We start from the raw sequence: 27,680 nt of genomic DNA, 5'->3' as shown, positions 1-27,680 counted from the left end.
AACTGTACTATACATTTCATGCCGACCAAGAACATATAAAGAAGTTTTTGTAGTATCACATTTAAGTGTCTCAGTGCCACTGTATCGTACCTTTCATGCCACCAGAGAAGCCTCTCCAGTTAGCAAACACAATGAGAGGGAGCTCCTCCTTGTTGAAGTCTTGTATGGCCTGGGCCGTCTTAAATGCTGAGTCAGGGAACCACACCTGCCCTGCCTGCTGGATCACCTGGGGGGGAGGGGAAAAGGGTTTAGCATGAGGGCAGGGTACACATGAGCCGCGTTCTGGGAAAATGGGGCTTAATGCATATACGTAAAGCGTCGCCCTAGATTAGCTTTTGCAGCCTGCACAGGCTGATCAGGGACGACACTTTCTGCCTTGAGTTGATTTTCGTTTCAAAAAGACTTCCTCTTAAGGAAAAAATCGATAAAAGTTCAAAGTGTCATCCCTGATTAGCCTGTGCTAATTGCACTTTACGCATGTGCATTAAGCCCCATTTTCCCAGAGCGAGGATCAAATAGTCATACACCTCATTATTGAATATTGATTCAGGCAGATGTTTGAAATTAAAAGCAATTTTGTAAGGATATAAAAAAAAAGCAGAATGCACAAACGATGGTAAACACTGGCTGGCTTTAGAAAAACTCACTATAACTACATGGAAAACAAAGAGTAGAAAACAGAATCAATTGAATGCGCACACTGGATACAATACTATTACAATGCACAAGTAAATATACACCAACTGTTCTTCATTATTGACTTATTATATAGATAATTGACTTGTATTACATATATAGATTACTTTTATTACATATATAGATTACTTTATATGATTGCATTAGATTATTGTCTTAGTTTTCACATTGTTTTTGTATTTGTTTGGAGTCTTGAAATAAAATGTAAAACAAAAAAGTATTCTCCGCAATAAATGTCTCCACACCTTTGCCTCGGAGTCAGAATTTGCCGGGTCAGCTGGCACCATCAGCTCTACGGTCCTGGTCTCCACGGCAACCACGCCCACAGGAACTCCCCCTAGACGGGCCCGTCCCACCACCACAGTCTGTGCCCAGGGCTGTAGGATCTCACAGAACGAGTCCTTGTCAAAGAAACCACTCTGCCACTCTCCCCGCCTCTCTGAAAATAGCAACAGTGACAGCAGCTTTATTGGCAAACTTGGCATAATGCATGTTCATTAAGTGTCGCCCCAGATTAGCCTGTGCAGTCCTTGCCAAAGAAACCGCTCTGCAATTCATCCCGCCTCTCTGGAAAAAGCAGGCCCAACAGCTCTGTTATCAATTCTGGTCACTAGTAAATGACACTGTCACTGGAGGAAAATGTTTTTGTGCAATAAGCAATAAACTGACATTAAACTGTTGCTGTTATTCAGTTCTTTGTTTTTTTGGAAAGGTTCAAGTTAGATAAAAGTAAACATGTAATTAAGTGATTCAAAGTGTCCACGAAATAATGCAGTACAAGTGGTATCTTAGTGATAAGAACAGCTTACAAATTAAAGCTTAAGACATGACGTTGAAGATCTTAAAATCTGTATAGGTTTTATCCATTTATAAAGTTTTAATACATGATGAAAACATCAACGTCAATCTTGTACTTGAAAGCCAAAAACACACATGGTTACCATGGTAACCCACCTGGCTGTGGTCTGCCATAAGAGCAGGGTTCTTGGAAAACTGGGCATAATGCATGTGCGTCCAGTGTTGTGCAGTCCACAGAGGCAAACCTGGGACGACACTTTCCACTTGTATGGATTTTTTTGTTTATGGGAAGACTTGACATGGCAAATATCCAATTTGAGCAGAAAGTGTCGTGCTTTATAAGCCTTTTCTATCAATTCCAGTCACTTTTACAAAACTTTTGAACTGAATGAATAAGTATTTTTGAGCAATAAGCAGCATTATTTTTATATATTGCTGTTTAAAGTTGTTTATTTTTTGTGAAGGTTCGGGTTAGAGGCTTCTACCCACCTGAGTGTGGTCTGCCGGCCAGCCCCATAAAATAAAGGGCTACTCACATGTGTGTGGTCCGTAGACACAAGGGGTTACTAACCTGGGTGTGGTCTGCCAGCCAGCATCCATCGTGGGTCGTATGGAGCCTTGGTGGGCATGAAGTCCACATCTCTCTCTACAGGGTCACACATGGGCAGTATGGGCAAGGGACCTCCATGATGCTGTTGAATACAAAGGGGAAAGGTAGGTTACAAGCTGAGATAGGTGTGACAGATCATGCAACGAACATTTCATAGAATATGCCTTGTAAATTACAAAGCAGTGACAGATCTATGTAACATAATTTTGATTTAATTATACTTGGTTATACTTGAACATGTGCACTGGCAGTTTCCAGAGTTACTTGTTCAAAAGGCATATAGCCAATGGACATGCATTTATAATTCCAGGTAAATAGGTGTGATAACAGTGACAGATCATGCAACAAGAATGTCATTGGATAGTCCTACTTAATGGCACAGATGTGTGTAAGATCATGCAAAAAATCTCAGCGAACTAAAAAAAAAGTTCATTTGCCGTCCAAAAAATTTCATCAACTTTGTTCCAAAAAAGCATTTTCTGAAAGTAAAGAAATAAAATTAGCACTGAAACTGAATATTTCAGCAACAAGGCATCTATTTTAATTGGGATAGTGCAATTAAGTACCAAACAATGAAACAAACAATTATTCCCAACCTGATTTTTCAGCGCAAATTAACTCATAGGTTTTTTGTGATTATTTTTCCCAATTGCGGCAATCATGTCAATTTTACCAACTGGGCGAATCAGGAATCACAGAATCTTACTTGCAGCAGGTACATATGCCAGTGTAGACTGGTTTACTTACAGAAGGTACATATGCCAGCATAGACTGGTTTACTTACAGCAGGTACATATTCCAGGGTAGACTGGTTTACTTACAGCAGGTACATATGCCAGGATAGACTGGTATACTTAGAGCAGGTACATATGCAAGGGTAGACTGCTTTAATTACAGAAGGTACATATGCCAGCGTAGACTGGTTTACTTACAGAAGGTACATATGAAAGGGTGTGTAGTATCTTGTAGACCCCCTCCAAGTCATCGTGTGCCGTGGCATGGGAGACCCCATTGTTGTGCATGATCTGGATGCCTCCCAGTTGGTTGTTACTGGTGTATACCTCACGTCCTAGCACCTGCAAGCAAAACAATGTTAGCTCATATACAGCAAGTGTTAAAACAAGAGCACCGCATAACGGGTGCCAACGCTCGGCTGCGAAAGCTTGTCAGATTTTTTTTTTTTTAGAGGTCACAGTGACCTTGACCTTTGACTCAGTGACCCAAAATAGGGCGTCGCGTGTAGAACTCATCAAGGTGCATCTACATATGAAGTTTCAAAGTTGTAGGTGGAAGCACTTTGATTTTAGAGCCAATGTTAAGGTTTTAGCAGGACGCCAACGAAAGACGGCTTACGCGGACGGCGAGCTGGCTATGACTATAACTCTGGTTTTCTCCGAAAACACCCGAGCTAATAACATTCTGGTTTAAATTTTACAGCAGTGATGCATTGAACAAGAAGAAATAATTTATAAACCAGAGGTAAAACAATATAAATTATGCTCTGCTCAAAAGTTTACAAAGATCAATAACATTTTACATTGAAATTTCATCAAGACATGTGGATTTATTCACAGCAAAACAAGCGGGTTGGGCATACCATGTTATCACTAGAGGTCCACAGATTGGGACATAAAAAGTATAAAAAGCCAGAACATTTGTAAAGTATTACCAAATAGTAGGTATTCATTAGCTTTCAAATAGAAGTCCATTATATGAATAGCTATTGACTTGCCAACAAATGAATAGCTTTTGAAAAACTCTAAATTAGCTAAGGAAAGACCTAATGGTTGATATTGAATAATGTGATTAGATATTGGCCATCTTTCAAATAATTTTTTACATAAATGAATACCTATACACCAAATTCTGAATAGTTACTGCTACTTATGAATTGCCATTTATTAACTTATAACAAGCTAATGATTGACTTAATCACATATAACAAGCTAATGATTGACTTAATCACATATAACAAGCTAATGATTGACTTAATCACATATAACAAGCTAATGATTGACTTAATCACATATAACAAGCTAATGATTGACTTAATCACATATAACAAGCTAATGATTGACTTAATCACATATAACAAGCTAATGATTGACTTAATCACATATAACAAGCTAATGGTTGACTTAATCACATATAACAAGCTAATGGTTGACTTAATCACATATAACAAGCTAATGATTGACTTAATCACATATAACAAGCTAATGATTGACTTAATCACATATAACAAGCTAATGATTGACTTAATCACATATCCATTAAGCATATTTGAGATAGCAGGTTTTTTTTTCCACTTTTTGGGAAGATAGCCCATGGCTTTGGAATTGGGAATTTTATCGGCATTTTCATGAAATTGGGAAAATAAATTCATTAGCATTTTTTTCCACATGAAAAGTCCACTGATTAGGGAAATACTAAATTTGATAAAACTCTTTATAATCATTCAAATTAAAAGAACAAATTCATATAATACTTTGTTAGATGTAATTGAATTGAAATTGAGATAAAATACGCATAAGACTTCTATCTAAAAAAAAAAAAAAAAAATTTTTTTTTTTTTTTTTTTTTTGGAAATTGGGAATTTTTTGCCCCATTTTGGGAAAAAAGTATACTTTTTGGGATTGGGAACATAGCCGAATTTCGGCTATAAAATCGGGCCAAAAAAAACCCTGGATAGCCTTATTAAGCCTCCAGACCAAGTTGATTGGCATTCTGGCAAAACTGGGCTTAATGCTTAGGCAAAGTGTCCACAAAGGCTAATCAGGGAGGATACTAAGCTTTTTTGGAATGTTTTGTTTAAAGGAATTTTCTATTTAACAAAAAACAATTCTAGGAGGAGAGTGTATTCCCTAATTAGCCTGCACAGGCTTATCTGGGAAGGTACTTACACATTTGGGTCTTGTTCTGAGAAAACTGGGCTTAATTCTTGTGCGTAAAGTGCCATCCCAGATTATCCTGTGCAGTCCGCACAGGCTAATCAGGGACGACACTTTCCGCTTTTATGGTATTTTTAGTTTGAAGGAAGTCCCTTCTAACCAAAAATCAAGTTTAAGCAGAAAGTTTCGTCCCTGATTAGCCTGTGCGGACTGCACAGGCTAATCTGGGACGACACTTTACGCACATGAATAAAGCCCAGTTTTCTCAGAACAAGACACATTTACATTAAACAACATTTTTCCAGAACAAGGCTCAAATTAGTTTCTAGCCTGTACTTACCTTGTTAAGTGCTGCAGCTCCAGTGAGGATGATGTGAGAGTTTTCAACCTGAACAATACGCTGACCCAGTCTAACAAGGTATGCACCGATACCTATAGCACGGCATGTTACCTGGGAAACAGAAATGTATAATACAGTATAGATAGACAGATACTATGACCTTGTTGCACCAGGTACGCACCAATACCAATAACACGGCATGTTACCTGGCAAACAGAAATGTATAATACAGAATAGATACATAGATACGCTGCTCCACTTGCACCAGGTATACACCATACCTATAGCATGGCATGGATATATCTACGTCATTCTTTCGCATGACACACCGTCCAATGATTGTGAAAAAATGTACCGAGTAATTGTAAAGTCTCACAATAAATGAATAAGTTATGGCCCGGACAAGCTCATTTATGGGCAACTCCAAATGTGACCTTGACCTTGGAGATATCGACATACTTCTTTCGCATGAAACACCATCCCATGATGGTGAACAAATGTACCATAGAGAAAAATGCCCCGCCCACTGGCGGCCATGTTTTTTCACCGATCCCGACCATTTTCAAACTCGTCCAAGATATCAATAAAACCAATGTTTTGACCAACTTCCATGATGATTGGGCAAAAATTGTGACTTCTAGAGTGTTTACAAGGTTTCTCTATAGCCAAATAGGGAAAACTGCCACTATATACATATATAGAAAAATGCTCCACCCACTGGCGGCCATGTTTTTTCACCGATCCTGACCATTTTCGAACTCGTCCGAGATATCAATAAAACCAATGTTTTGACCAACTTCCATGATGATTGGGCAAAAATTGTGACTTCTAGAGTGTTTACAAGGTTTCTCTATAGCCAAATAGGGAAAACTGCCACTACACACATATAGAAAAAAATGCCCCGCCCACTGGCGGCTATGTTTTTTCACAGATCTCGACCATTTTCGAACTCGTCCGAGACATCAATTGAAGCAATGTTTTCACCAACTTTCATGATGATTGGACAAAAATTGTGACTTCTAGAGAGTTTACAAGGTTTCTCTATAGCCAAATAAGGAAAACTGCCCCGCCCACTGGCGGCAATGTTTTTCAACGGATCGAAACCACTTTTGAACTCAACCAAGATATCATAAAGACAAACATATTGACAAAGTTACATGAAGACTGGGCATGAAATGTGACTTCCACAGTGTTTACAAGGTTTTTCTTTTTTTTTACCTAGTGACCTAGTTTTTGACCCGGCACAACCCAGTTTAGAACTCGGCCGAGATTTCATTTGGGCAAAGCTTCTGACCAAGTTTCATGAAGATGGGACAAGAAATGTGGCCTATATTGTGTTCACGAGCAAATGTTAATGGACGGACGGACGCGGACAAACGGACATACAACGGACAAAGACCGGTCACAAAAGCTCACCTGAGCAATCAGGTGAGCTAAACAAAAGGAAAAAAACAATTTTTTTTTTGCTGGGGGGGATTCTGGGGGGGATGGTTTGGGTAGAGTCCATTGTGGTATGTCAGGTAAGTGTTGTTTTGTCAAATTATGAATCAAATCTGATCATAAATAAATAAGTTGTGGCAATTTAATTAAAATTTATTAATTTGACCTTGAGAGTCAAGGTCATTCGAAGGTCAAGGTCAAAGTCAACTTGCTAGGTACAGTACCCTCATGATAGTTAGAAAGTATTCGAAGTTTAAAAGCAATAGCCTTGATACTTTAGAAGTAAGGTGGATCTAAAAACACAATTTAACAAAATATTCTTATACATTCTAAGTTACTAAGACAAAATGGGCTATGATTCCATTATGCCAACCAGAGTTATGCAACTTGCCCTGTACAGTCCCCTTATGATAGTTAGCGAGTTTGAAAGCAATAGCTATGATACTTTAGGAGTAAAATGGACCATAACACAAAACTTAACAAAATGTTAAATTATCTAAGTATAAAAGGGGCCATAATTCTGTCAAAATGCCAGTCAGAGATACATAACTTTGCCCGCAAAGTCCCCTTATGATAGTTAGTAAGTGTTGCAAGTATGAAAGCAATAGCTTTGATACTTTAGGAATATAGTGAACCTAAACACAAAACTTAACCGAATTTTCAATTTTTATAAGTATAGAAAGGGAACATTATTCTAACAAAATGCTTGATACAGTTGTCTGGTCTTGTTTATAGATTGGGGTCATGTTGGTAGAGAAGTATGCAAAATATAACAGCAATATGACAAGGTACATAGAAAATATTTGAGGTGGTACGCAAACTTTAACATAGATTTATCAATAAGATGCATATTCTAAGTGACAAAAGGGCCATAATTCTTACAAAATGCTTGATACATTTGCCTGCTCTTGTTTATAGGTTGGGGTCATGTTGGTAAAGAAGTATGCAAAATATAAAAGCAATATGTCAAATATTTTAGGCGGTACTCAAACTTTAACATTCCAATGCTCACGCTCACGCTAACACTCACGCTGAAGCCGGGGTGAGTAGGATAGCTCCACTATATATATTTAATATATAATAGTCACCCTAAAAATGAATGCTTTAAGAAAACGGTGCATGAAGGCTACCTTGAAAGACTGAAGCTTGTAAATTGCATCATTTATAATTTCCCAAACGTCTCCATCATTTCTGACAAATATGTCAGCATTTTAATGGACTTTAATCATCAAGCATATATTGTCTTTTAATAACCATAGCCACTCATCCCAGATCCACATACCATATGGTCTGCATCATACAAAAATGGGGCTTATGCCATGTGGGGCTAGAGAAACTAGAGCCTAGAGCCTGCCCAGTGAGTTTAAAGTGGACAGGGTGTGTGACTTAATAGCAGACAGGGTAGCTCCAGACCAGACTGGGCAACTGCACAGGCTTGTCTGGAAATGCACTGGCTGAATTTGAATAAGACCTATCTTTGTGTGACACGGCTTATATCACATGATATATCACATACCAGGTTGATGGTGACGATGTCGTTATATGCCTGTGAGGTCTCGCCCGCTATCATGCCTGAACCTCGCAGGTTCTCAACGCCCAGGCCTTCTTCCTTCCCTGAAAAACACAACTAGGTCGTATAGATTCATGTCAAAAGATAAATAATATATACATTCTGTAGAATTAGGAGTTGAAGATTATGTTAACTGTGTTTCTTTACGCAATATTCCATATAAATATATCTACATTTGAACAATACGTGTTTGTCTCCTGAATGATAATGTTTCAGGATGTTTATTTATTGCCATATTTAAAATATTCATCTGATACGTCTGTTATTAAAACCAAACAGGTGAATTGTTTCCTACTTTATATACTGTTTAGTGAATAAGATTCATCCTCATTTGTAATGTACCTGTAACTTCTGTGTAATAATCTAACAAGAGATGTGTTCTTCAGAAACACAATGACCCCTATTGCGCCGCTTTGAAATAAAAATATTTTTTTGACCTTTGACCTTGAAGGATGACCTTGACCTTGAACTTCAACCACTCAAAATGTGCAGCTTCATGAGAACACTGCTTTGAAGTTATTTTTTTGACCTTTGACCTTGAAGGATGACCTTGACCTTGAACTTCCACCACTCAAAATGTGCAGCTTCATGAGAATGCTGCTTTGAAATTATTATATTTTTTTGACCTTTGACCTTGAAGGATGACCTTGACCTTGAACTTCCACCACTCAAAATGTGCAGCTTCAGGAGATACACATGCATGCCAAATATCAAGTTGCTATCTTCAATATTGAAAAAATTATGGTCAATGTTAAAGTTTTCGGACAGACATACATCATATATTTGACATTTGACCTTGAAGGATGACCTTGACCTTCACCTTTCACCACTCAAAATTTTCAGCTTCATGAGATACACATGCATGCCAAATATCAAGTTGCAACTTTCAATATTTAAAAATTTATGGCCAATGTTAAAGTTTTTGGACGGACGGACAGACGCCATATATTAGACATTTGACCTTAAAGGATGACCTTGACCTTCACCTTTCACCACTCAAAATGTGCAGCTCCGTTAGATGCACATGCATGCCAAATATCAAGTTGCTATCTTCAATATTGAAAAAGTTATGGCCAATGTTAAAGTTTTCGGACCGACAGACGACATATATTTGACATTTGACCTTGAAGGATGACCTTGACCTTCACCTTTCACCACTCAAAAGGTTCAGCTCCATGAGATACACATGCATGCCAAATATCAAGTTGCTATCTTCAATTGTGAAATATTTATGGCAAATGTTAAAGTTTTTGGACGGACGGACAGACACCATATATTAGACATTTGACCTTGAAGGATGACCTTGACCTTCACCTTTCACCACTCAAAATATGCAACTCTGTGAGATGCACATGCATGCCAAATATCAAGTTTCTATCTTCAATAATGCAAAAGTTATGGCCAACGTTGAAGGTTTTTTCCGGACAGACTGACATACACACATCCACACATACTGACATACTGACTGACGGACAGTTCAACTGCTATATGCCACCCTACCGGGGGCATAACAAGAGATTGGACTCAAGTTCAGTACAGGAACTTCTGAAATATTCACCAATCATGGTCAGAGTCTGAGTAATTAGTCACGTCTTTCTTGGCATTGTAACCACCAGAACATGCAACCTATTAAAACCTTGTTATACATTAACTGGTCTTACGCTATACGCGGCTGTCATAGATTAAGACCAGCCTGCACAGTTGCACAGTCTGGTCAGGAGTTACCCTGTCAGCTATAAACTCACGCAATGTTCAGTGGTATCATAACAAACAGCGTAACTCCTGACCAGACTGAGCAACTCAAAGGCACGTCTGGAGCTTTAATAGCCAACTAGGGCATAAGACTCTGTTTTGGCACACAAAACACTACAGACTTTTCACCTATGATATCTGTTATGATACCTATGATATATGTGATCTTGCATATGATGTCTGTGATCTTACCTATGATGTCAGTGATCTTATCTATGATAACTGTGATCTTAACTATGATGTCTGTGATCTTTTTAATGACAACTGTGATCTTACCTATGATGTCTGTGATTTTACCAATGATATATGTGATCTTACCTATAATTTCTGTGATCTTACCAATGATATATGTGATCTTACCTGTGATATCTCTGATCTTATTTATGATATCTGTGATCTAATCTATGATATATGTGATCTTACCTATGATGTCTATGATCTTACCTATGATGTATGTGATCTTACCTATGATATCTGTGATCTTACCTATGATATATGTGATCTTACCTATGATGTATGTTATCTTACCTATGATATCTCTGATCTAACCTATCATATCTGTGATCTTAGCTATGATGTCTGTGATCTTATTTATGATGTCTGTGATCTTGCCTATGATGTCTGTGATCTTACCTATGCTATCTGTGTTATTAGCTATGATGTATGTGATCTTACCTATGATGTATGTGATCTTACCTATGATATGTGATCCTACCTAATATGTCTGTGATCTTACCAATGATATATGTGATCTTACCTGTGATATCTGTGATCTTATTTATGATATCTGTGATCTAATCTATGATGTCTGTGATCTTGCCTATGATGTCTGTGATCTTACCTATGCTATCTGTGTTATTAGCTATGATATATGAGATCTTACCTATGATGTATGTGATCTTACCTATGATATGTGATCCTACCTAATATGTCTGTGATCTTACCAATGATGTCTGTGATCTTACCTATGATATCTGTGACGTTACCTATGATGTATGTGATTTTACCCATGAAATACGTGATCTTACCAATGATATATGTGATCTTACCTATGATGTATGTGATCTTACCTATGATATCTGTGATCTTACCTATGATATATGTGATCTTACCTATGATGTATGTTATCTTACCTATGATATCTCTGATCTAACCTATCATATCTGTGATCTTAGCTATGATGTCTGTGATCTTATTTATGATGTCTGTGATCTTGCCTATGATGTCTGTGATCTTACCTATGCTATCTGTGTTATTAGCTATGATGTATGTGATCTTACCTATGATGTATGTGATCTTACCTATGATATGTGATCCTACCTAATATGTCTGTGATCTTACCAATGATATATGTGATCTTACCTGTGATATCTGTGATCTTATTTATGATATCTGTGATCTAATCTATGATGTCTGTGATCTTGCCTATGATGTGTGTGATCTTACCTATGCTATCTGTGTTATTAGCTATGATATATGTGATCTTACCTATGATGTATGTGATCTTACCTATGATATGTGATCCTACCTAATATGTCTGTGATCTTACCAATGATGTCTGTGATCTTACCTATGATAACTGTGACGTTACCTATGATGTATGTGATTTTACCCATGAAATACGTGATCTTACCAATGATATATGTGATCTTACCTATGATGTATGTGATCTTACCTATGATATCTGTAATCTTACCTATGATATCTGTGATTTTACCTATGATATCTGTGATCTTACCTATGATATCTGTGATTTTACCTATGATATCTGTGATCTTACCTATGATGTATGTGCTCTTTCCAATGATGTCTGTGATCTTACATATGATGTCTGTGATCTTACCTATGATATATGTGATCTTACCAATGATGTATGTGATCTTACCTATGATATCTGTGATCTTACCGATGATACCTGTGATCTTATCAATGATGTCTGTGATATTGCCTATGATGTCTGTGATCTTACCAATGATGTCTGTCATCTTACCTATGGTGTATGTGATCTTACCTATGATATTTGTGATCTTACCAATGATGTCTGTGATCTTACCTATGATATCTCTGATCTTACCTAAGATGTCTGTGATCATACCTATGATATTTGTGATCTTACCTATGATATCTGTGATCTTGTATCGGGCCTCTCCCTCATCCTCTATCAGCACGGCTCTCACAGAGTTGAAGGCTGCAACCTTCTTGAAGTCATCTGGACGCAGGTACAGGTACGAGAATCCCTGCAAACAGGTACACCCAACGTGAGAAAAGGATTGTTAGGGGTAGGCAATCCTTAAAACAGGCTTACCCATTGTGCAAACAGGAGCCTCCTTTCTAAACAACCAGACTTAATGCTTGTGCGTAAAGGGACCTTCCAGATTAGCCTGTGCAGAGAGAACAGGCTAGTCAGGGACAACACTTTCTGCTTGAACTGGATTTTTGTTAAGAAGAGACTTTTATGAAATGGAAAATATCTCATACTGAAAGTTTTGTCCCTGATTATCCTGCGCGGGCTGCTGACCTAGGACGACACTAAAGGCACATGCATTAAGCTCAGTTTTCCAAGAAGGAGGCTGAAAGGATTATAGGGAAAAAAACAAAACATAACTAGAAAAGATCTCAAGTTTTTTTCTCATTAACTAATCTTGATCCTGTGGGTCATTCACTGCAACCCTGAAGCGGTGTTTCACCTTCTCAGCCAGTCCTATCCTGTCAACCTACCTTATCTGGGTCTTGTGGTTCATTCCATTCTACAGGAACAGGCATTTCACCTTTTCAGCCAATCCTATCCTGTTTTACCTACCTTATGTGGGTCGTGTTGATGATTCCATTCAACATGAGCAGGCATTTCACCTTCTCAGCTAGACCTATCCTGTTTTACCTACCTTATCTGGATCCTGTGGACCATTCCATTCAACAGGAGCAGGTATTTCACCTTCTCAGCTAGACCCATCCTGTTTTACCTACCTTATCTGGATCCTGTGGACCATTCAATTCTTCAGGAGCAGGCATTTCACCTTCTCAGCGAGACCTATCCTGTTTTACCTACCTTATCTGGATCTTGTGGACCATTCCATTCAACAGGAACTGGTATTTCACCTTCTCAGCCAGACCTATCCTGTTTTACCTACCTTATCTAGATCCTGTGGACCATTCCATTCAACAGGAACAGGTATTTCACCTTCTCAGCCAAACCTATCCTGTTTTACCTACCTTATCTAGGTCCTGTGGATCATTCCATGCCACTCTGAACAGGTGTTTCACCTCCTCAGCCAGTCCTATACGGGCCCCACTGTTGGCTGAGATGTAGACCCGAGGCAGCCCTCCAGCCCTTGCCAGCTCAGAGGCTTTCTGTATAATACATTACAAGAGAATATCTAAACTGAAGCTGGCTTCATTTGATACAACTTGTATTTTTTGTACAAAATGCATTCAATCAAATTACATGTGAAATTTGGTATTGAATTAAAGTATGTCTAATACCAATAATTTCTTTCTTATTTTAAATAAATGCTGAGTGACAAAGAGGTTCCTGATAAAATCTTCAATCATGGAGGGTTCTCAAGAGTCACCAAAACCCACAGAAAAACTAATTTAAGAGTGTCCCTGTACGTCCAAGTTTTTAATACATAAATCAAATCAACCGACCAACAGACAAACAAACAGTGTGAATCCTGTACACCCACTGTCAAAATTTACCTGTGGGTGATTCACAGAATATGAGCCATGAAAAGGGAGTTTAATGCATGCGCAAAAAGTGTCATCCCAGATTAGCCTGTGAAGTCTGCACAGGCTTATCAGGGATGACACTTTCCACTTTCATTGTGTTCTTCCTTTAAGGGTACACTCTTCTTGATGAAAATCCAGTTTAGGCAGAAAGTGTAATCCCTGATAAGCCTGTGATGCTGGCTCTACAAGCTTATCCGGGACGACACTTTATGAATTAAACCCTCTTTACACAGAGGCTCATATATTTTCAGGCTCAACTAAAATCTTAGTTACCTTAAAGAGCATGTCCTCCTGGCATCCAAATGAGCCGATTCTGAAGGTGATGTCGTTAGCAATCAGGATGATGTCCCGTCCGTGGGGGAACTCTGGGGTCTTCAAGGTCATGTTCCATGCAACCATACCTATCTAAAAAACGCAACCATAGCAACATACTTATCTGACATAAGCAATCAGAAAATATGCAAAACTCAAGTTATTAAGCAAAAAACATTGTCCTATATCTAGTAACGGTAAGCTTGACACAACTGGCTCTAAATAAAACATTTTTTTTTAAGAAAAAGAGATGTGGTTGTCAGAAACACAATTCCCCCTACTGCGCAGCTTTAATTTTTTTTTTACCTTTGACCTTGAAGGATGACCATGACCTTTCACCACTCAAAATGTGCAGGTCCATGAGATACACATGCATGCCAAATAGCAAGTTGCTATCATCAATATTGCAAAAGTTATGACAAATGTTAAAGTTTTGGACACACGCACCGTGACACAAACACATATACAATTAAAGACAGGCCAAAAACAATACAACCCCAATCATTTGATCCAGGGGCATAAAAATTCATTTTAATTAGTTAAATACTTACCTGCTATCTCCTAGCTACTACCTTCCAAGGTGGGTTTATTATCCTTAATGATGTCTGGATGAAGCCAGGAGCCACCACCTATATACTCAAAGTAGAATAGGTCGGAACATAGTATAATGTAACCTATGCAAACGACACCCTACAAAGAGAAATCCCACAAGTCAATATTCTTTCAATATATACAAAAATATTTAGTCGAATAGCGGGGTGGGAGGTGAGACTCACCGATAGCAGGTAAGTATTTAACTAATTCAAATGAATTTTACTTTAACAAGAGCTGTCACCATAGGATGACTTATGCCCCCTATAAACGCTTGATAGAATTTATGAGCTTTTTTCTAAACCTAAACGCAGATTTCGAAACCTAAACGCGGACCCTAAGTTAAAGGTCATGGTCACAGGGGTCAAATTTGTGTGCCTATGGAAAGGCCTTGTCCATATACACATGCATACCAAATATAAAGGTTATATCTCAAGGGACATAGAAGCTATGAGCATTTTTCAAAACCTAAACGCAGATTTCGAAACCTAAATACGGACCCTAAGTTCAAGGTCAAGGTCACAGGGGTAAAAATTTGTGGGTGTATGGAAAGGCCTTGTCTATATACACATGCATACCAAATATGAAGGTTATATCTCAAGGGACATAGCAGTCATGAGCATTTTTTGAAACCTAAACGCAGATTTCGAAACCTAAACTCGGACCCTAAGTTCAAGGTCAAGGTCACAGGGGTAAACATTTTTGTGCGTATGGAAAGGCCTTGTCCATATACACGTGAATACCAAATATGAAGGTTATATCTCAAGGGACATAGAAGTTATGAGCAGGGGGGCATAAAAATTTGTTTTTATAGCATAAATATGTTACCTGCTATCTCCTAGCTGAATTTGCAGCTGTGGCGGGATAGTTCGCATATCGCATATGAAGTTGACAGAGCTCGTAATTCATGCGGTCTGCTCTTAAACAAGGGATGAATCCCTAGATGAGAGAGAAGAGTAAGCCTTTCTTAGTCGAGGCTACCCAACAAGAAATAGAAGCCGCAGATACATCGCCCCTTTTTGGTGAATGAAGAGTCTCTAGCGAGAACCTCGAATGGATTTAAATCAGCAGAGATAGAACTTCAAGACTCTGACTGGGCAAAGGAGTCTATCGTCATCTTTATATCAACAAGTTCTAAAAAAACCTTGGGACCTTGAAGGGTTAGAAGCCGTATAGGGGAGTTGATAATGAGCAAGGAATCCTTGCTGACACAACCAAATGACAGAGCCATCGGATCAAAACGAAGATGGCCGTCTTCGATAGACAGAGCATGAATTTCACTTCTCCGTTTGGCTGAAACCATAGTAAAAAAGAAAACGGTCTTCCAGGTTAGGAACTGTAACGAAGCCTGATGAAGGGGTTCATAGGAAGCCAAAATAAGGGACCAGAGAACGCAAGCAAAATCCCATTCAGAAGTAAGGGAGCGAGAAACAGGCGTTGAAGTTCCATGGCTCGGAACAGTTCCGAAAAAGATAGGTCAGCACAGACTTGTGATGATTTACAAAAAGCCAAGGTATGTGAAAGCATAGTCTGTATCCATTGATGAAGATAAGGAAGTTTCTTATCATCAAAGAAATAGATGAGAAAATCCATTATGCGTCTAGCAGAGTGATTGATGGGATCAAATATTCTCGAATACACCAGTCAGAGAAGAGCTTCCAGAAAGCATCGTAGACTGTTTTGGTGGATTTTCTCCTTGCAGAGGCAAGGGGGATTGAAGTCCTAACATAAAAACATTCTTCTGTAGGGATTGTCAAATAATTGTCAGACATGTAGTGGACATGTCTGGATCCGTATGAAATCTGTCTCTCTGAGATAGGAGATATGACCTATGAGGGAGTTTCCAGGAACAGTCGTACAGGAGACTGAGAAGGTCGTAGAATCTCCTGGGCCACCAAGGAGAGACCAGGAAGATATGGCAAGAGCTCACCTATTTTTTCAAGATGAGGGGAATAGAATGGGTGAGATATAGATGTAAGCTTCCAGTTGTTCTCAAGCAGACGAAAGCGCGACAATCACCCATGCTGCTGAATCGTAAACTGGCCTCACGTACAGAGGAAGTCTGTAGTTGTCTATGGTCGCAACCAGGTCGATTAGTGGACAATCAAACGCGTTAATCCAGAAATAATATACATAAACAATAGATGAACAAGTTATAATATTTATCCAAATAATAACCCACGAGAACACCCTAGACCAATCAAAAAATTTATTTGATTTAACAAACAACAAAACGGGGTTGTTTACATGTGCTCTCTTGAATGAATATTAAATCGTGGGATTTCTCTTTGTAGGGTGTCGTTTGCATAGGTTACATTATACTATGTTCCGACCTATTCCACTTTGAGTATATAGGTGGTGGCTTCCGGCTTCATCCAGAAATCTTTCAAGATAAATAAACCCAACTTGGAAGGTAGTATCTAGGAGATAGCAGGTAACGTATTTATGCTATTAAAACTGCTTCAATATCTCCATATTTATATTAAGATACAACAACAAAGCGCAGTGCTTTGCATCAATACTTTATTTTCCTTCTTTGAGCTCATTTTTTACTTGATATCTCATTCTACCCATTTACACATCATTTACCCTATTTTCACCTTATTCTCATTCTTGATACAGAAAATTTCCCTCTTAATAGCCCATTCTTTCTCTTTATACCTTATTCCCATTATCAATACCTTAATCATCCCTCGTATTTATACCTTATTCTTGCTTATTTCAACTCATTCTTTTTTTATACCTACATTCTCCTTTTTTGTACATCATTCTCCTATATTTGTACATCATTCTCCATCTTTGTACATGATTCTCCATCTTTGTACATCATTCTCCTATATTTGTACATGATTCTCCATCTTTGTACATCATTCTCCTATATTTGTACATCATTCTCCATCTTTGTACATCATTCTCCTATATTTGTACATCATTCTCCTATATTTGTACATCATTCTCCTATATTTGTACATCATTCTCCATCTTTGTACATCATTCTCCATCTATGTACATCATTTTCTCTCTTTTTACATTATTCTCCATCTTTGAACATCATTCTCTCTCTTTGTAAATCATTCTTCCTCTTTGTACATCATTCTTCATTTTTTACATCATTCTGCCTCTTTGTAGATCAGCTTCCTATTTGCACATCATTCTTATTTTTTGTACATCATTCAACCTCTTCATACATCATGCTCCATCTTTGTATATTATTCTCCATCTTTGTACATCATTCTCCCTCTTTGTACATTATTCTCCCTTGTTGTACATCATTCTCCCTGTTTATACATCATTCTCCATCTTTGCACCTCATACTACCTCCTTATACCTCATTCTCTCTGTACCTCATGGTCCTCCTTAATACCCAATGTCTACTCTTTAGGCATCATTCTACCTCACTAGGTCTCTTTCTACCTCATTCTCCCTCCTTATCATCATTCTCCTTCAAACCCTACTCTACCTTGTATACTGTATGTTCATAGTGTACAGCACCATTCCCTCTCTTTATACATAATTCTACATTCTTTAAACAACACCCTCACCCCTTTGACTTATCCTCCCTATGACTGTATACCTCATTCTCTCCAGTCAGTTCATACCTCATTCTCTCCAGGCAGTCTATTCTGGGGATGTATATGTCCATTCTTGTCCAGCACGAGTTCCCTACACATCACGCAGTCCTTGGGTATCGTGTCTGCTGACAGACCATACTGCTCAACATGGGACTTCCACAGCTTATCCACACCCTGCAACCAGCAGACTGTATATAGCCACAACGGTGGAAAAACAGGACACAGTAGTCTCATTAAAATATCATTATTGCATATTATCTTATTAAGCCACATTCTTGTTGTTCAAAGGATGATACAGAAAATAATTAATATAACAAGTAACATATCAACAACATCAAACCAGGTCTTTAAGAATTAACTTATTTATTTTATTGAATTATGATAATTAATGTGCAATCTCAATTTAGGTCAGCAGATCAGCTTTATAAAAACAAAATTTCATCATAAAAACTCCATGAAAACTTCAGAAATTAAAAAGAAAAACAGTTTTTCTGTTAAAAAAACATTTACTTTGACCTTTATCATACTGGCCCAAGATTCAATCCCTAGTTAGGTATACAATAAAGCAACCTACACACACAATTTCAGTGCACTACCTCCATATAAATTCAAGTTATTGAGTGGAAACTGTCTTCGTATGTTTAATAAGTGTCGTTGGCCTTACCAGCAACAAATGCATTATCATGCTAAGTAATCAATGTAAGCAATCTACACTTAAAATTGGAAAGCAATATCTCCATCCAAACTCAAATCATGGAGAGGACACTGTTTTTGAAAAGACCTTTAAATGGTACATACCTGTGAAAACATCTCTGGGAAGTCATAGACATACGTGGTCCCATTGGACTGGGCCAGGGAGCGCTTCAGTTGCAGATGGTTCTTGGTCACGTACGGCGTGGACGCCAGCAGCCCATCCATGGATCCCTTCTTGGTGCCGTACGCTTGCAGCATGGTCTGAAATACACTCATCAGTAGCATTGTTGAAAATGTAGGAATCGATTTACATGTACCTGTAGATCTAATTAACAAATGGACTCCACCTAAACATTTCTAGCATTGATATATGATACTGTGAAACCATCATTATTTGTGGGACATTAATTTGTGTTGATGTGTGGGTTGACAGACCCATGAATTTAAGATTCCAACGTAATATATTGTCAGATGTTAAACTTTTAAGAATGAAAACTATAAATATGAAATATATAAATATCCAACATAATCCACACAAACATCCTTCATTTGTTTTGCAATCCTGATGAATACAGATACCTAACAGAGGTTAGTATATTACAATGTGTACTTAGCTGACACATCACATTACCTGTAAAACACTGATGCAGTAAAGCCATTGACATTTACATTTATGTTAAGATAGAATAGTAAGAATAAGGACTTAAAGTTTTATTGAAAACTAAGCAAAACAATCTGCTAAAATGTGATCAGTTTATTTATTTTTCTATTTTTAGATCTGAAATGAACACATTGAGACAAGCAGGTGTTTGTCATCAAGGGAAACAGGAAAGTATGCTAGCATGGCAAACAACGCTCCTTCTTCATATAGGTTTACTTACCAATCCTACTTCACATATGCTGATTTACCAGTCCTACTTTACAAACACGGAATTACCAGTCCTACTTCACATATGTTTATTTACCAGTTCTACTTCACATATGTTGATTTACCAGTCCTACTTTACATATGTTAATTTACCAGTAATTATTCACAAATATTGATTTACCAGTCCTACTTAACATATGTTGACATACCAGTCCTACTTCACATACGTTGATTTACCAGTCCTACTTCACATATGTTGACATACCAGTCCTACTTCACATATGTTGATTTACCAGTCTTACTTCACATATGTTGACTTACCAGTCCTACTTCACATTGACTTACCAGTCTTACTTCATATATGTTGATTTACCAGTCCTTCTTCACATATGTTGACTTACCAGTCCTACTTCACATATGTTGACTTACCAGTCCTACTTTACATATGTTGACTTAACAGTCCTACTTCACATATGTTGACTTAACAGTCCAACGTCACATATGTTGACTCACCAGTCCTATTTCAAATACATTGACTTACCAGTCCTACTTTACATATGTTGACTTACCAGTCCTACTTCACATATGTTGACTTACCAGTCCTACTTCAAATCCATTGACTTACCATTCCCACTTCACATACATTGACTTACCAGTCCTACTTCACATATGTTGACATACCAGTACTACTTCACATATGTTGACTTACCAGTCCTACTTCACAAATGTTGTTCATTTACCAGTCCTACTTCACATATGTTGACATACCAGTCCTACTTCACATATGATGACTTACCAGTCCTACTTCACATACATTGACTTACCAGTCCAGTGCGTGGGTCAGTGACCTCCCTGTAGAGACTGATGTTCAGGTAGTAACCACTCTCGTTGGTCAGGTAGAACCGGATTGGAATTGTCTCACCGTCCACCCTGCCACGCACACAGATATTTTTTTACCAAGTCAAAAATGCAGGAAGCATGGACAAATTGTAATTTTTGCAAGACCAAAATACTGCTACGTAAAGGTTTCTGATTGCAAAATCGTCCATGCAGATTTTTATCTTTCAGCTGGCGATTAAATTTAAAAATGTAAAAGAAAATTAATATTGTCACAAAATAGTTCTCTACTACAAGTCTATCTATCATTTTTTCCTAAAATTTAATGAGTTATCTGCACCTGCTTCAACATCTAACTACTAACTATAAACGCCACATGGGGTATTAGATAATCCACTGATAGGAGATAACATGACGTAGGTATCTAAAATTCAATCCACATTACACAGTCATGGACATGCATGCTGACAGATGCAGCATGGGAATTCTCAGGTAATTTGTTTGTCCCAAAAAAATGATGTTAATTTCCAAATGGTCACAAAACTGCTTATTAACGCTGGTCATGTGGCTACTTTGATAACAGATGACATTCAGTAACAGAGAAAATCAAAAGCCACTCGCAAAATTAAAGTTCCTTTTTTTAGTTTTAAATTAATATCCTTAATATTAGTTTTTGAGACTATGTACATGGTGTAGTTGAAAAATGGTATATCATTATGTATAACAGTGTTTTGAAGAATAGTTTCAATGTGGAATGGTATTTGTTTGCCCCAAAATGAGAAACATTCATCAGAACACAGCATAAACTGGATTAAAAGTACTAATTTCAACAAAATTTAAATACTTAGACAAATTGTAATACAGTGGTATCTGTCAGAGCATGTAGAGTAATTACTGTGCTTCAAATACTGAAATTTTGATTGTACTCTATAATATATGAACACAGAGCATGTTTCAATAGGTGGTATGTATGATGTTGAGGGCACTCAGATATCTGAGTTTTATCATCTCCTTGACATGTGTTTATTTATATTGTTACTATTCTTACCAAATTCAGGCTATTCCAGCAAGTAGAGTAATCACTGTGATTAAAAAACTAAAATTTTGATAGTATTCAAGTAAATGCTAAGAAAGATAGAGCATGTTATAATAGGTTATATTATGTAGGAAATGATCTGTTATAATAAATGTCTGTTATAACTTATGATTGTGTTAATTATATGTCTGTATTAAAAGTTTCTATTCAATTCGATTTGATTGATGGCCAAGGTGACACTGTTACTTTAAGATTGGTACAAATTATAGAATAATGTGACGTTTAAATTTTGTTTAAATATGGTTTGATAGATATTTTCATACAAGTGTTGTTGTTGACAATCAATTGATGATAATAATTCTGTTGTTACTTTGTTTGTTAGTCTCACACACACAGTGACTAGAAAACTCATTTATTATGTAAATTAGCTTCTGATGTGGGTCATTATTGTTGGCAGAAATTTGGGTACTACTTTTTCGTCCTTAGCGCAAACCTAGATACTCACAGTCTGTGTAAAAAACAAACATGCAAGGACAGTTCAAACAGGTGAATGCAGATTTTGAATAACAGTTGCATTACTGTTATCCATAATATGATAAATTTGGAGATGTCCAGAAGAAACTAGACATGATTCAGTAGGACACAGATGCCCCCAAATTAAACTTTTTAACGTATATTATGTCGAAAAAAATAAATTTACCATGGAAGTACAAAAAAAAACACAACAAAGGATGTGTTTGTTAGAAACACTATGCCCCCTATAGCGCCGCTTTGAAGCCATATATTTGACCTTTGACCTTGAAGAATGATTTGACCTTTCACCACTCAAAATGTGCAGCTCCATGAGATACACATGCATGTCAAATATCAAGTTGCTATCTTCAATAATGCAAAAGTTCTTGCAAAACTTTAACCAAGAGACACGCACAATGAATGACTGACAGACAAACAGACAAGCCAAAAACAATATACCCCCGATCTTTCGATCCGGGGGAATAAAAAACATAGGTGTGCAAATTCACATACTGATTAACATATTTGTAAATTTTCAGCTTTCTAGCAGCCATACCTTTTAAGTTACAAAAGATACAGGTTAAACAAGTTTGTTTTAACTAAAAAGGGACTCAACTCTGGTTGCGAGGTAAATATTTTTACAAAATATGGAGGAAGCAACTACCATGCTGTTTAACATGTTGTTAAAGAGTCATCTCTCTTGCATTAATACATTGTTAATTACAGCTGACACATGTTGAAAACTGCAATATTTTGTATACAAAGATGACTAAATGAAATGATTCAAAGCAAATCATGGAGGTTCCCATTTCAGGTGCCAAAATTCAAATTTTGCCAAATAATGCAGAAAAAAAATGTGCCCAAGCTCCTTGCTGATTAAAAGTGCAGTTTCAGCCCACTTGTAGAAATATTTGTAGACTTACAGGCGACCCAAAAGTATAATGGACATAAAGAGTGCAGGACACAGTAGTCTCAGTAACGGCTGACCAACAAGGGCAATCCCTGACCATAAAGTGGAATAAACATGAATACCGTAATTACTCGAAAATTTAGAGACATACATGTTATGGTAGTTTTACAATTATTGTAATGAAATAAAACCAATTATAAATGTGCAATAATTTTATTGTGTTGTACTCTCCTTTCCCTGCTTCAAATCAAGTACAACTTCACTTATTTGCAATCGCTCACCTGAAATGGTTTGTAAAAAACGTCATAAAAACAACCAAACTGCTTCCTGAATACTATAAAATTTCAAACGCTGTTGGGTGAAACGATTGTTTATTTTACAGGTATACATGGTAATCTACCCAATAACGCAAACAGGTATACATGGTAATCTACCCAATAACGCAATTGTAATGGTCCATTGCCCTCAGGGCTTTCTATGCCAGGTTTTATTACGTTAATCCGGTTGTAAAACTCCATGATCGAAGGGTCCCAGATAAGCGAAAACAGGACAGAAATCTAGTAAACTAGCGCTGTTAAATATACTGTCCGAAAAATTGGAGTCATTAATAATGGATGAAAATCCGTATGTCCGAAAATATAGTCACGAAAAATAATTATTTTTGCTAAAAAAGAGGGTGTCCGAAAACTTAATAGTAATTACGGTACATCTGGCGTCTATGAATAATGTACCATTGCTAAAGACCTAAAGCACTTCAAACATGTATACAATTTAAAGTCATGCAAAAACATCAACAACAACAAATCATCAGAAGACTTAAAAGGTCTAACCTGATGGAAAATTTCAGCTCAGCACCCAAGACCCGCAGTTTCAGTAGTCGCATCCCATAGCGCATCACCATGCTGTGAACTGTCTCCACGAGCTGGGAACCAGAATAGAAATATATAAAGAACAAGAGGGCCTGAAAGGCCTAAAGTCGCTCACCTGAGATTCAAAGGAACTGACCTGTTCCGTGCAGCCCAAGATGTCATTACAACAAATGTTCTAACCAACTTGCATGACTAGTGAACACCCTGGCAGCCACGTTTTTCAACAGACCAGAACCATTTTCATACACCTCCAAGATATCATTTAAAAAAATATTCTGACAAAAGTTTCATAAAGATTCATGAAGCCATATAAGGAAAAATGCCCCGCCCCTTGGTGGCCATGTTTTTCAAGCAACTGGAACCATTTTCATATGTCCAAGATATCATTGGGACAAATCTTCTGACCAAGTTTCATAATGATCGGACAATAAATGTGGCTTCAAGAGTGTTAACAAGGTTTTACAACAGCTATATAAGGAACAAGAGGGCCAAGATGGCCCTAGTTTGCTCACCTGAAAGGAGTCGATTCATTCAATCTTTACAAAACGTCCAACTTGGCCAAGATATTGTCCAGACAAACATCGTAAAGTTTCATCATTATTAAACCAAAACACTGGCGTATGGAGTGTTTTTGTTTTTGCAAGATTTGACCTGGTGACCTATATTCTGAGTTGACCCCCCCTTACCGAACCTCAAACTTTGCTTACAAAAAATTAAATTTTGTATAATTTAATGAAAATTTGGATGCTCATTATCAAACTCGACTGAGATCTTTCAGCAACTTTAATAAAGAATGCTTTAGAAATGTGAATGCTAGAATGTTTACAAACCAAATGTGGGCGGGCGGACGGCGGACAAAGACCAATCCTAAAACCTCACCTAACCAATCGGGTGAGCTAAAAAGTGTGTTCCACCGATCTGAGCCATTTTCCAACTTGTCCGATAAATATATAAAACCAATGTATTGACTATGATTAAGCAAAAAATGTAACTTATATAGTGTTTGATCACAAGGTTACTCTCTAGTCATATATGGAAAACTGCCCCCTCTCCCTGGCAGCCCTGTTTTTTTACCGATCGGGACCATTTGTGAACTCATCTGAGATATATAAAACCAATCTTTTCACCAAGTTTCATGATGATTGGGCAAAATCATGTGACTTCTAGAGTGTTCACAAGCTTTTTTTACCCCCCCCCCCAAATGTTCTTACAATATTTCATGAAAATTGGGCCAAAAATGTGAGTTCTAAAGTGTTTTCACTATATACATATAGAGAAAAATGCCCCGCCCACTGGTGGTCATGTTTTTTCACCGATCTGGACCAATTTCGAACTTGTCCGAGATATCAATAAAACCAATGTTTTGACCAACTTTCATGATGATTGGGCAAACATTGTGACTTCTAAAGTGTTTACAAGGTTTCTCTAAAGCCAAATAAGGAAAACTGCCCCGCCCACTGGCGGCCTTGTTTTATAATGGACCGGAACCACTTTTTAACTCAACCAACATATCATTAAGACAAACATTTTGACAAAGTTAAATGAAGATTGGGCATGAAATGTGATTTCTACAGTGTTTATAAGTTTTTTCTTTTTTTTTGACCTTGTGACCTAGTTTTTGACCCGACACGACCCAGTTTCGAACTCGACCGAGATTTCATTGTGACAAAGCTTCTGACCAAGTTTCATGAAGATCAGACAATAAATGTGGTGTCTAGAGTGTTTACAAACCAAATGTGGACGACGGACGGACGGACAAAGACCGGTCACAAAAGCTCACCTGAGCATTCAGGTGAGCTAAAAATGCCTCGCCCCCCTTGGCGGCCATGTTTTTCCACCAACCAGAAACATTTTTGAACTCATCTAAGATATCATTGGGGCAAATCATCTGGCCAAGTTTCATGATGATTGGACAATAAATGTGGCCTTTAGAGTCTTAATAAGGTATTACTCAAGCCATATATAATAGCCATTTTTGGAAAAATGCCTCGCCCCCTGGTGGCCATGTTTTTGAAGCAACAAAAACCATTTTTGAACTCATCCAAGATATCATTGGGACAAATCTTCTGATTAAGTTTCATGAAGATTGAAAAATAAATGTGGCCTCTAGAGCGTTAACAAAGTTTTACTATAGCCATATAAGGAAAAATGCCCGCCCTCTGGCGGCCATGTTTTTCAACCAACCAGCATCATTTTTTATCTCGTCCAGAATATAATTCAGATGAATCTTCTGACCGAGTTTCATGAAGATCGGAAAATAAATGTGGCCTATAGAGTGTTAACAAGATTTTACTATAGCCATACAAGGAAAAAATCCCCACCCCTTGGCAGCCATGTTTTTCAAGCAAATGTAACCAATTTCAAACTCATCCAAGATATCATTGAGACCAATCTTCTGACCAAATTTCAAGAAGATTGGACAATAAATGTGGCCTCTAGAGTGTTAACAAGAAAATTCATTGAATTGATATCCCCCGCCAATATGCTTCTGGACAAAAAAGTTTTCTGGACTTACGGACAACGCCATTTGACCTCAATGTGCGACCTTGACCTTAGCCCCTCAAATTATGGGTGTTGAATGTGAAGCACCCCCAGATGATTGAGAACAACTATGGCAAGTTTCATGGCATAGTAAAGGAATGACTAAATAACGAATAATTCATCAAATTTGTGACCTTTGACCTCAATGTGTGACCATCACCTTAGCCCCTAGGATTATGGGTGTTGAATGTGAAGCACACCCAGATGATTGATAACAACTAATGGAGATAGAGCTCTAAGCTTTTATTGAAACACATTTTTTCAAGATAAAAAGGGCCATAACTCCATTATTAACAGATGGTGTACATTGCAATTTGGCGTGCATCATTCGCTTATCCACATATATACTCTTACCAAGTTTCAATGAAATCCGCCAAAGCACTTCCAAGATATGGCTCCAGACAGATGGACGGACGGAAAGACGGACAACGCCAAAACAATATCCCTCCGCCTATGGCAGGGGATTATCACACGGTTTTATTATAGCCATATAAGGAAAAATGCCCCGCCCTCTGGTGGCCATGTTTTTCAACCAACCAGCATCATTTTCAAACTCGTCCAAGATATTATTGGGATGAATCTTCTGATCAAGTTTCATGAAGATCCGAAAATAAATGTGGCCTCTAGAGTGTTAACAAGATTTTACTATACCCCTATATAGCCATATAAGGAAAAATGCCCTGCCCCTTGGCAGCCATGTTTTTTTAAGAAAACATAATCATTTTCGAACTCATCCAAGATATAATTGGGACTAATCTTCTAACCAAATTTCATAAAGATTGGAAAATAAATGTGGCCTCTAGAGTGTTAACAAGGTTTTACTATAGCAATATAAGGCAAAATGCCCTGCCCCCTGGCGGCCATGTTTTTCAACCAACCAGCATTATTTTTATACTCATCCAAGATATTATTGGGACAAATCTTCTAACCAAATTTCATAAAGATTGGAAAATAAATGTGGCCTCTAGAGTGTTAACAAGGTTTTACTATAGCCATATAAGGAAAAATGCCCTGCCCCTTGGCAGCCATGTTTTTTAAGAAAACATAACCATTTTCAAACTCATCCAAGATATCATTGGGACAAATCTTCTAACCAAATTTCATAAAGATTGGAC

The 27,680-nt window shown here is 37.6% G+C and overlaps 1 protein-coding gene across 2 annotated transcripts in view; it reads right to left on the bottom strand.

The window, feature by feature from the left end:
• The window catches only part of LOC127853839 (acetyl-CoA carboxylase-like), a 113,062-nt gene that overhangs the window by 13,463 nt on the left and 71,919 nt on the right, over positions 1-27,680 (bottom strand). For both annotated transcript variants that reach the window (XM_052388629.1, XM_052388630.1), the window contains 13 exons: positions 23,986-24,077; positions 20,684-20,789; positions 19,097-19,252; positions 18,326-18,472; positions 14,097-14,228; positions 13,308-13,445; positions 12,214-12,334; positions 8,292-8,389; positions 5,336-5,446; positions 3,037-3,180; positions 2,066-2,186; positions 942-1,135; positions 91-226 (listed from right to left, as the gene is read on the bottom strand). In XM_052388629.1, coding sequence (XP_052244589.1) covers positions 91-226; positions 942-1,135; positions 2,066-2,186; positions 3,037-3,180; positions 5,336-5,446; positions 8,292-8,389; positions 12,214-12,334; positions 13,308-13,445; positions 14,097-14,228; positions 18,326-18,472; positions 19,097-19,252; positions 20,684-20,789; positions 23,986-24,077 — 1,696 coding nt within the window. The remainder of the gene's footprint in view (positions 1-90; positions 227-941; positions 1,136-2,065; positions 2,187-3,036; positions 3,181-5,335; positions 5,447-8,291; positions 8,390-12,213; positions 12,335-13,307; positions 13,446-14,096; positions 14,229-18,325; positions 18,473-19,096; positions 19,253-20,683; positions 20,790-23,985; positions 24,078-27,680) is intronic.

This window comes from Dreissena polymorpha, chromosome 12 (genome assembly GCF_020536995.1).
Source record: "Dreissena polymorpha isolate Duluth1 chromosome 12, UMN_Dpol_1.0, whole genome shotgun sequence".
Lineage (NCBI taxonomy): Eukaryota > Metazoa > Mollusca > Bivalvia > Myida > Dreissenidae > Dreissena > Dreissena polymorpha.
The sequence above is the reverse complement of the archived record's forward strand: the minus strand, read 5'-3'. Positions and strand labels throughout refer to the sequence as shown.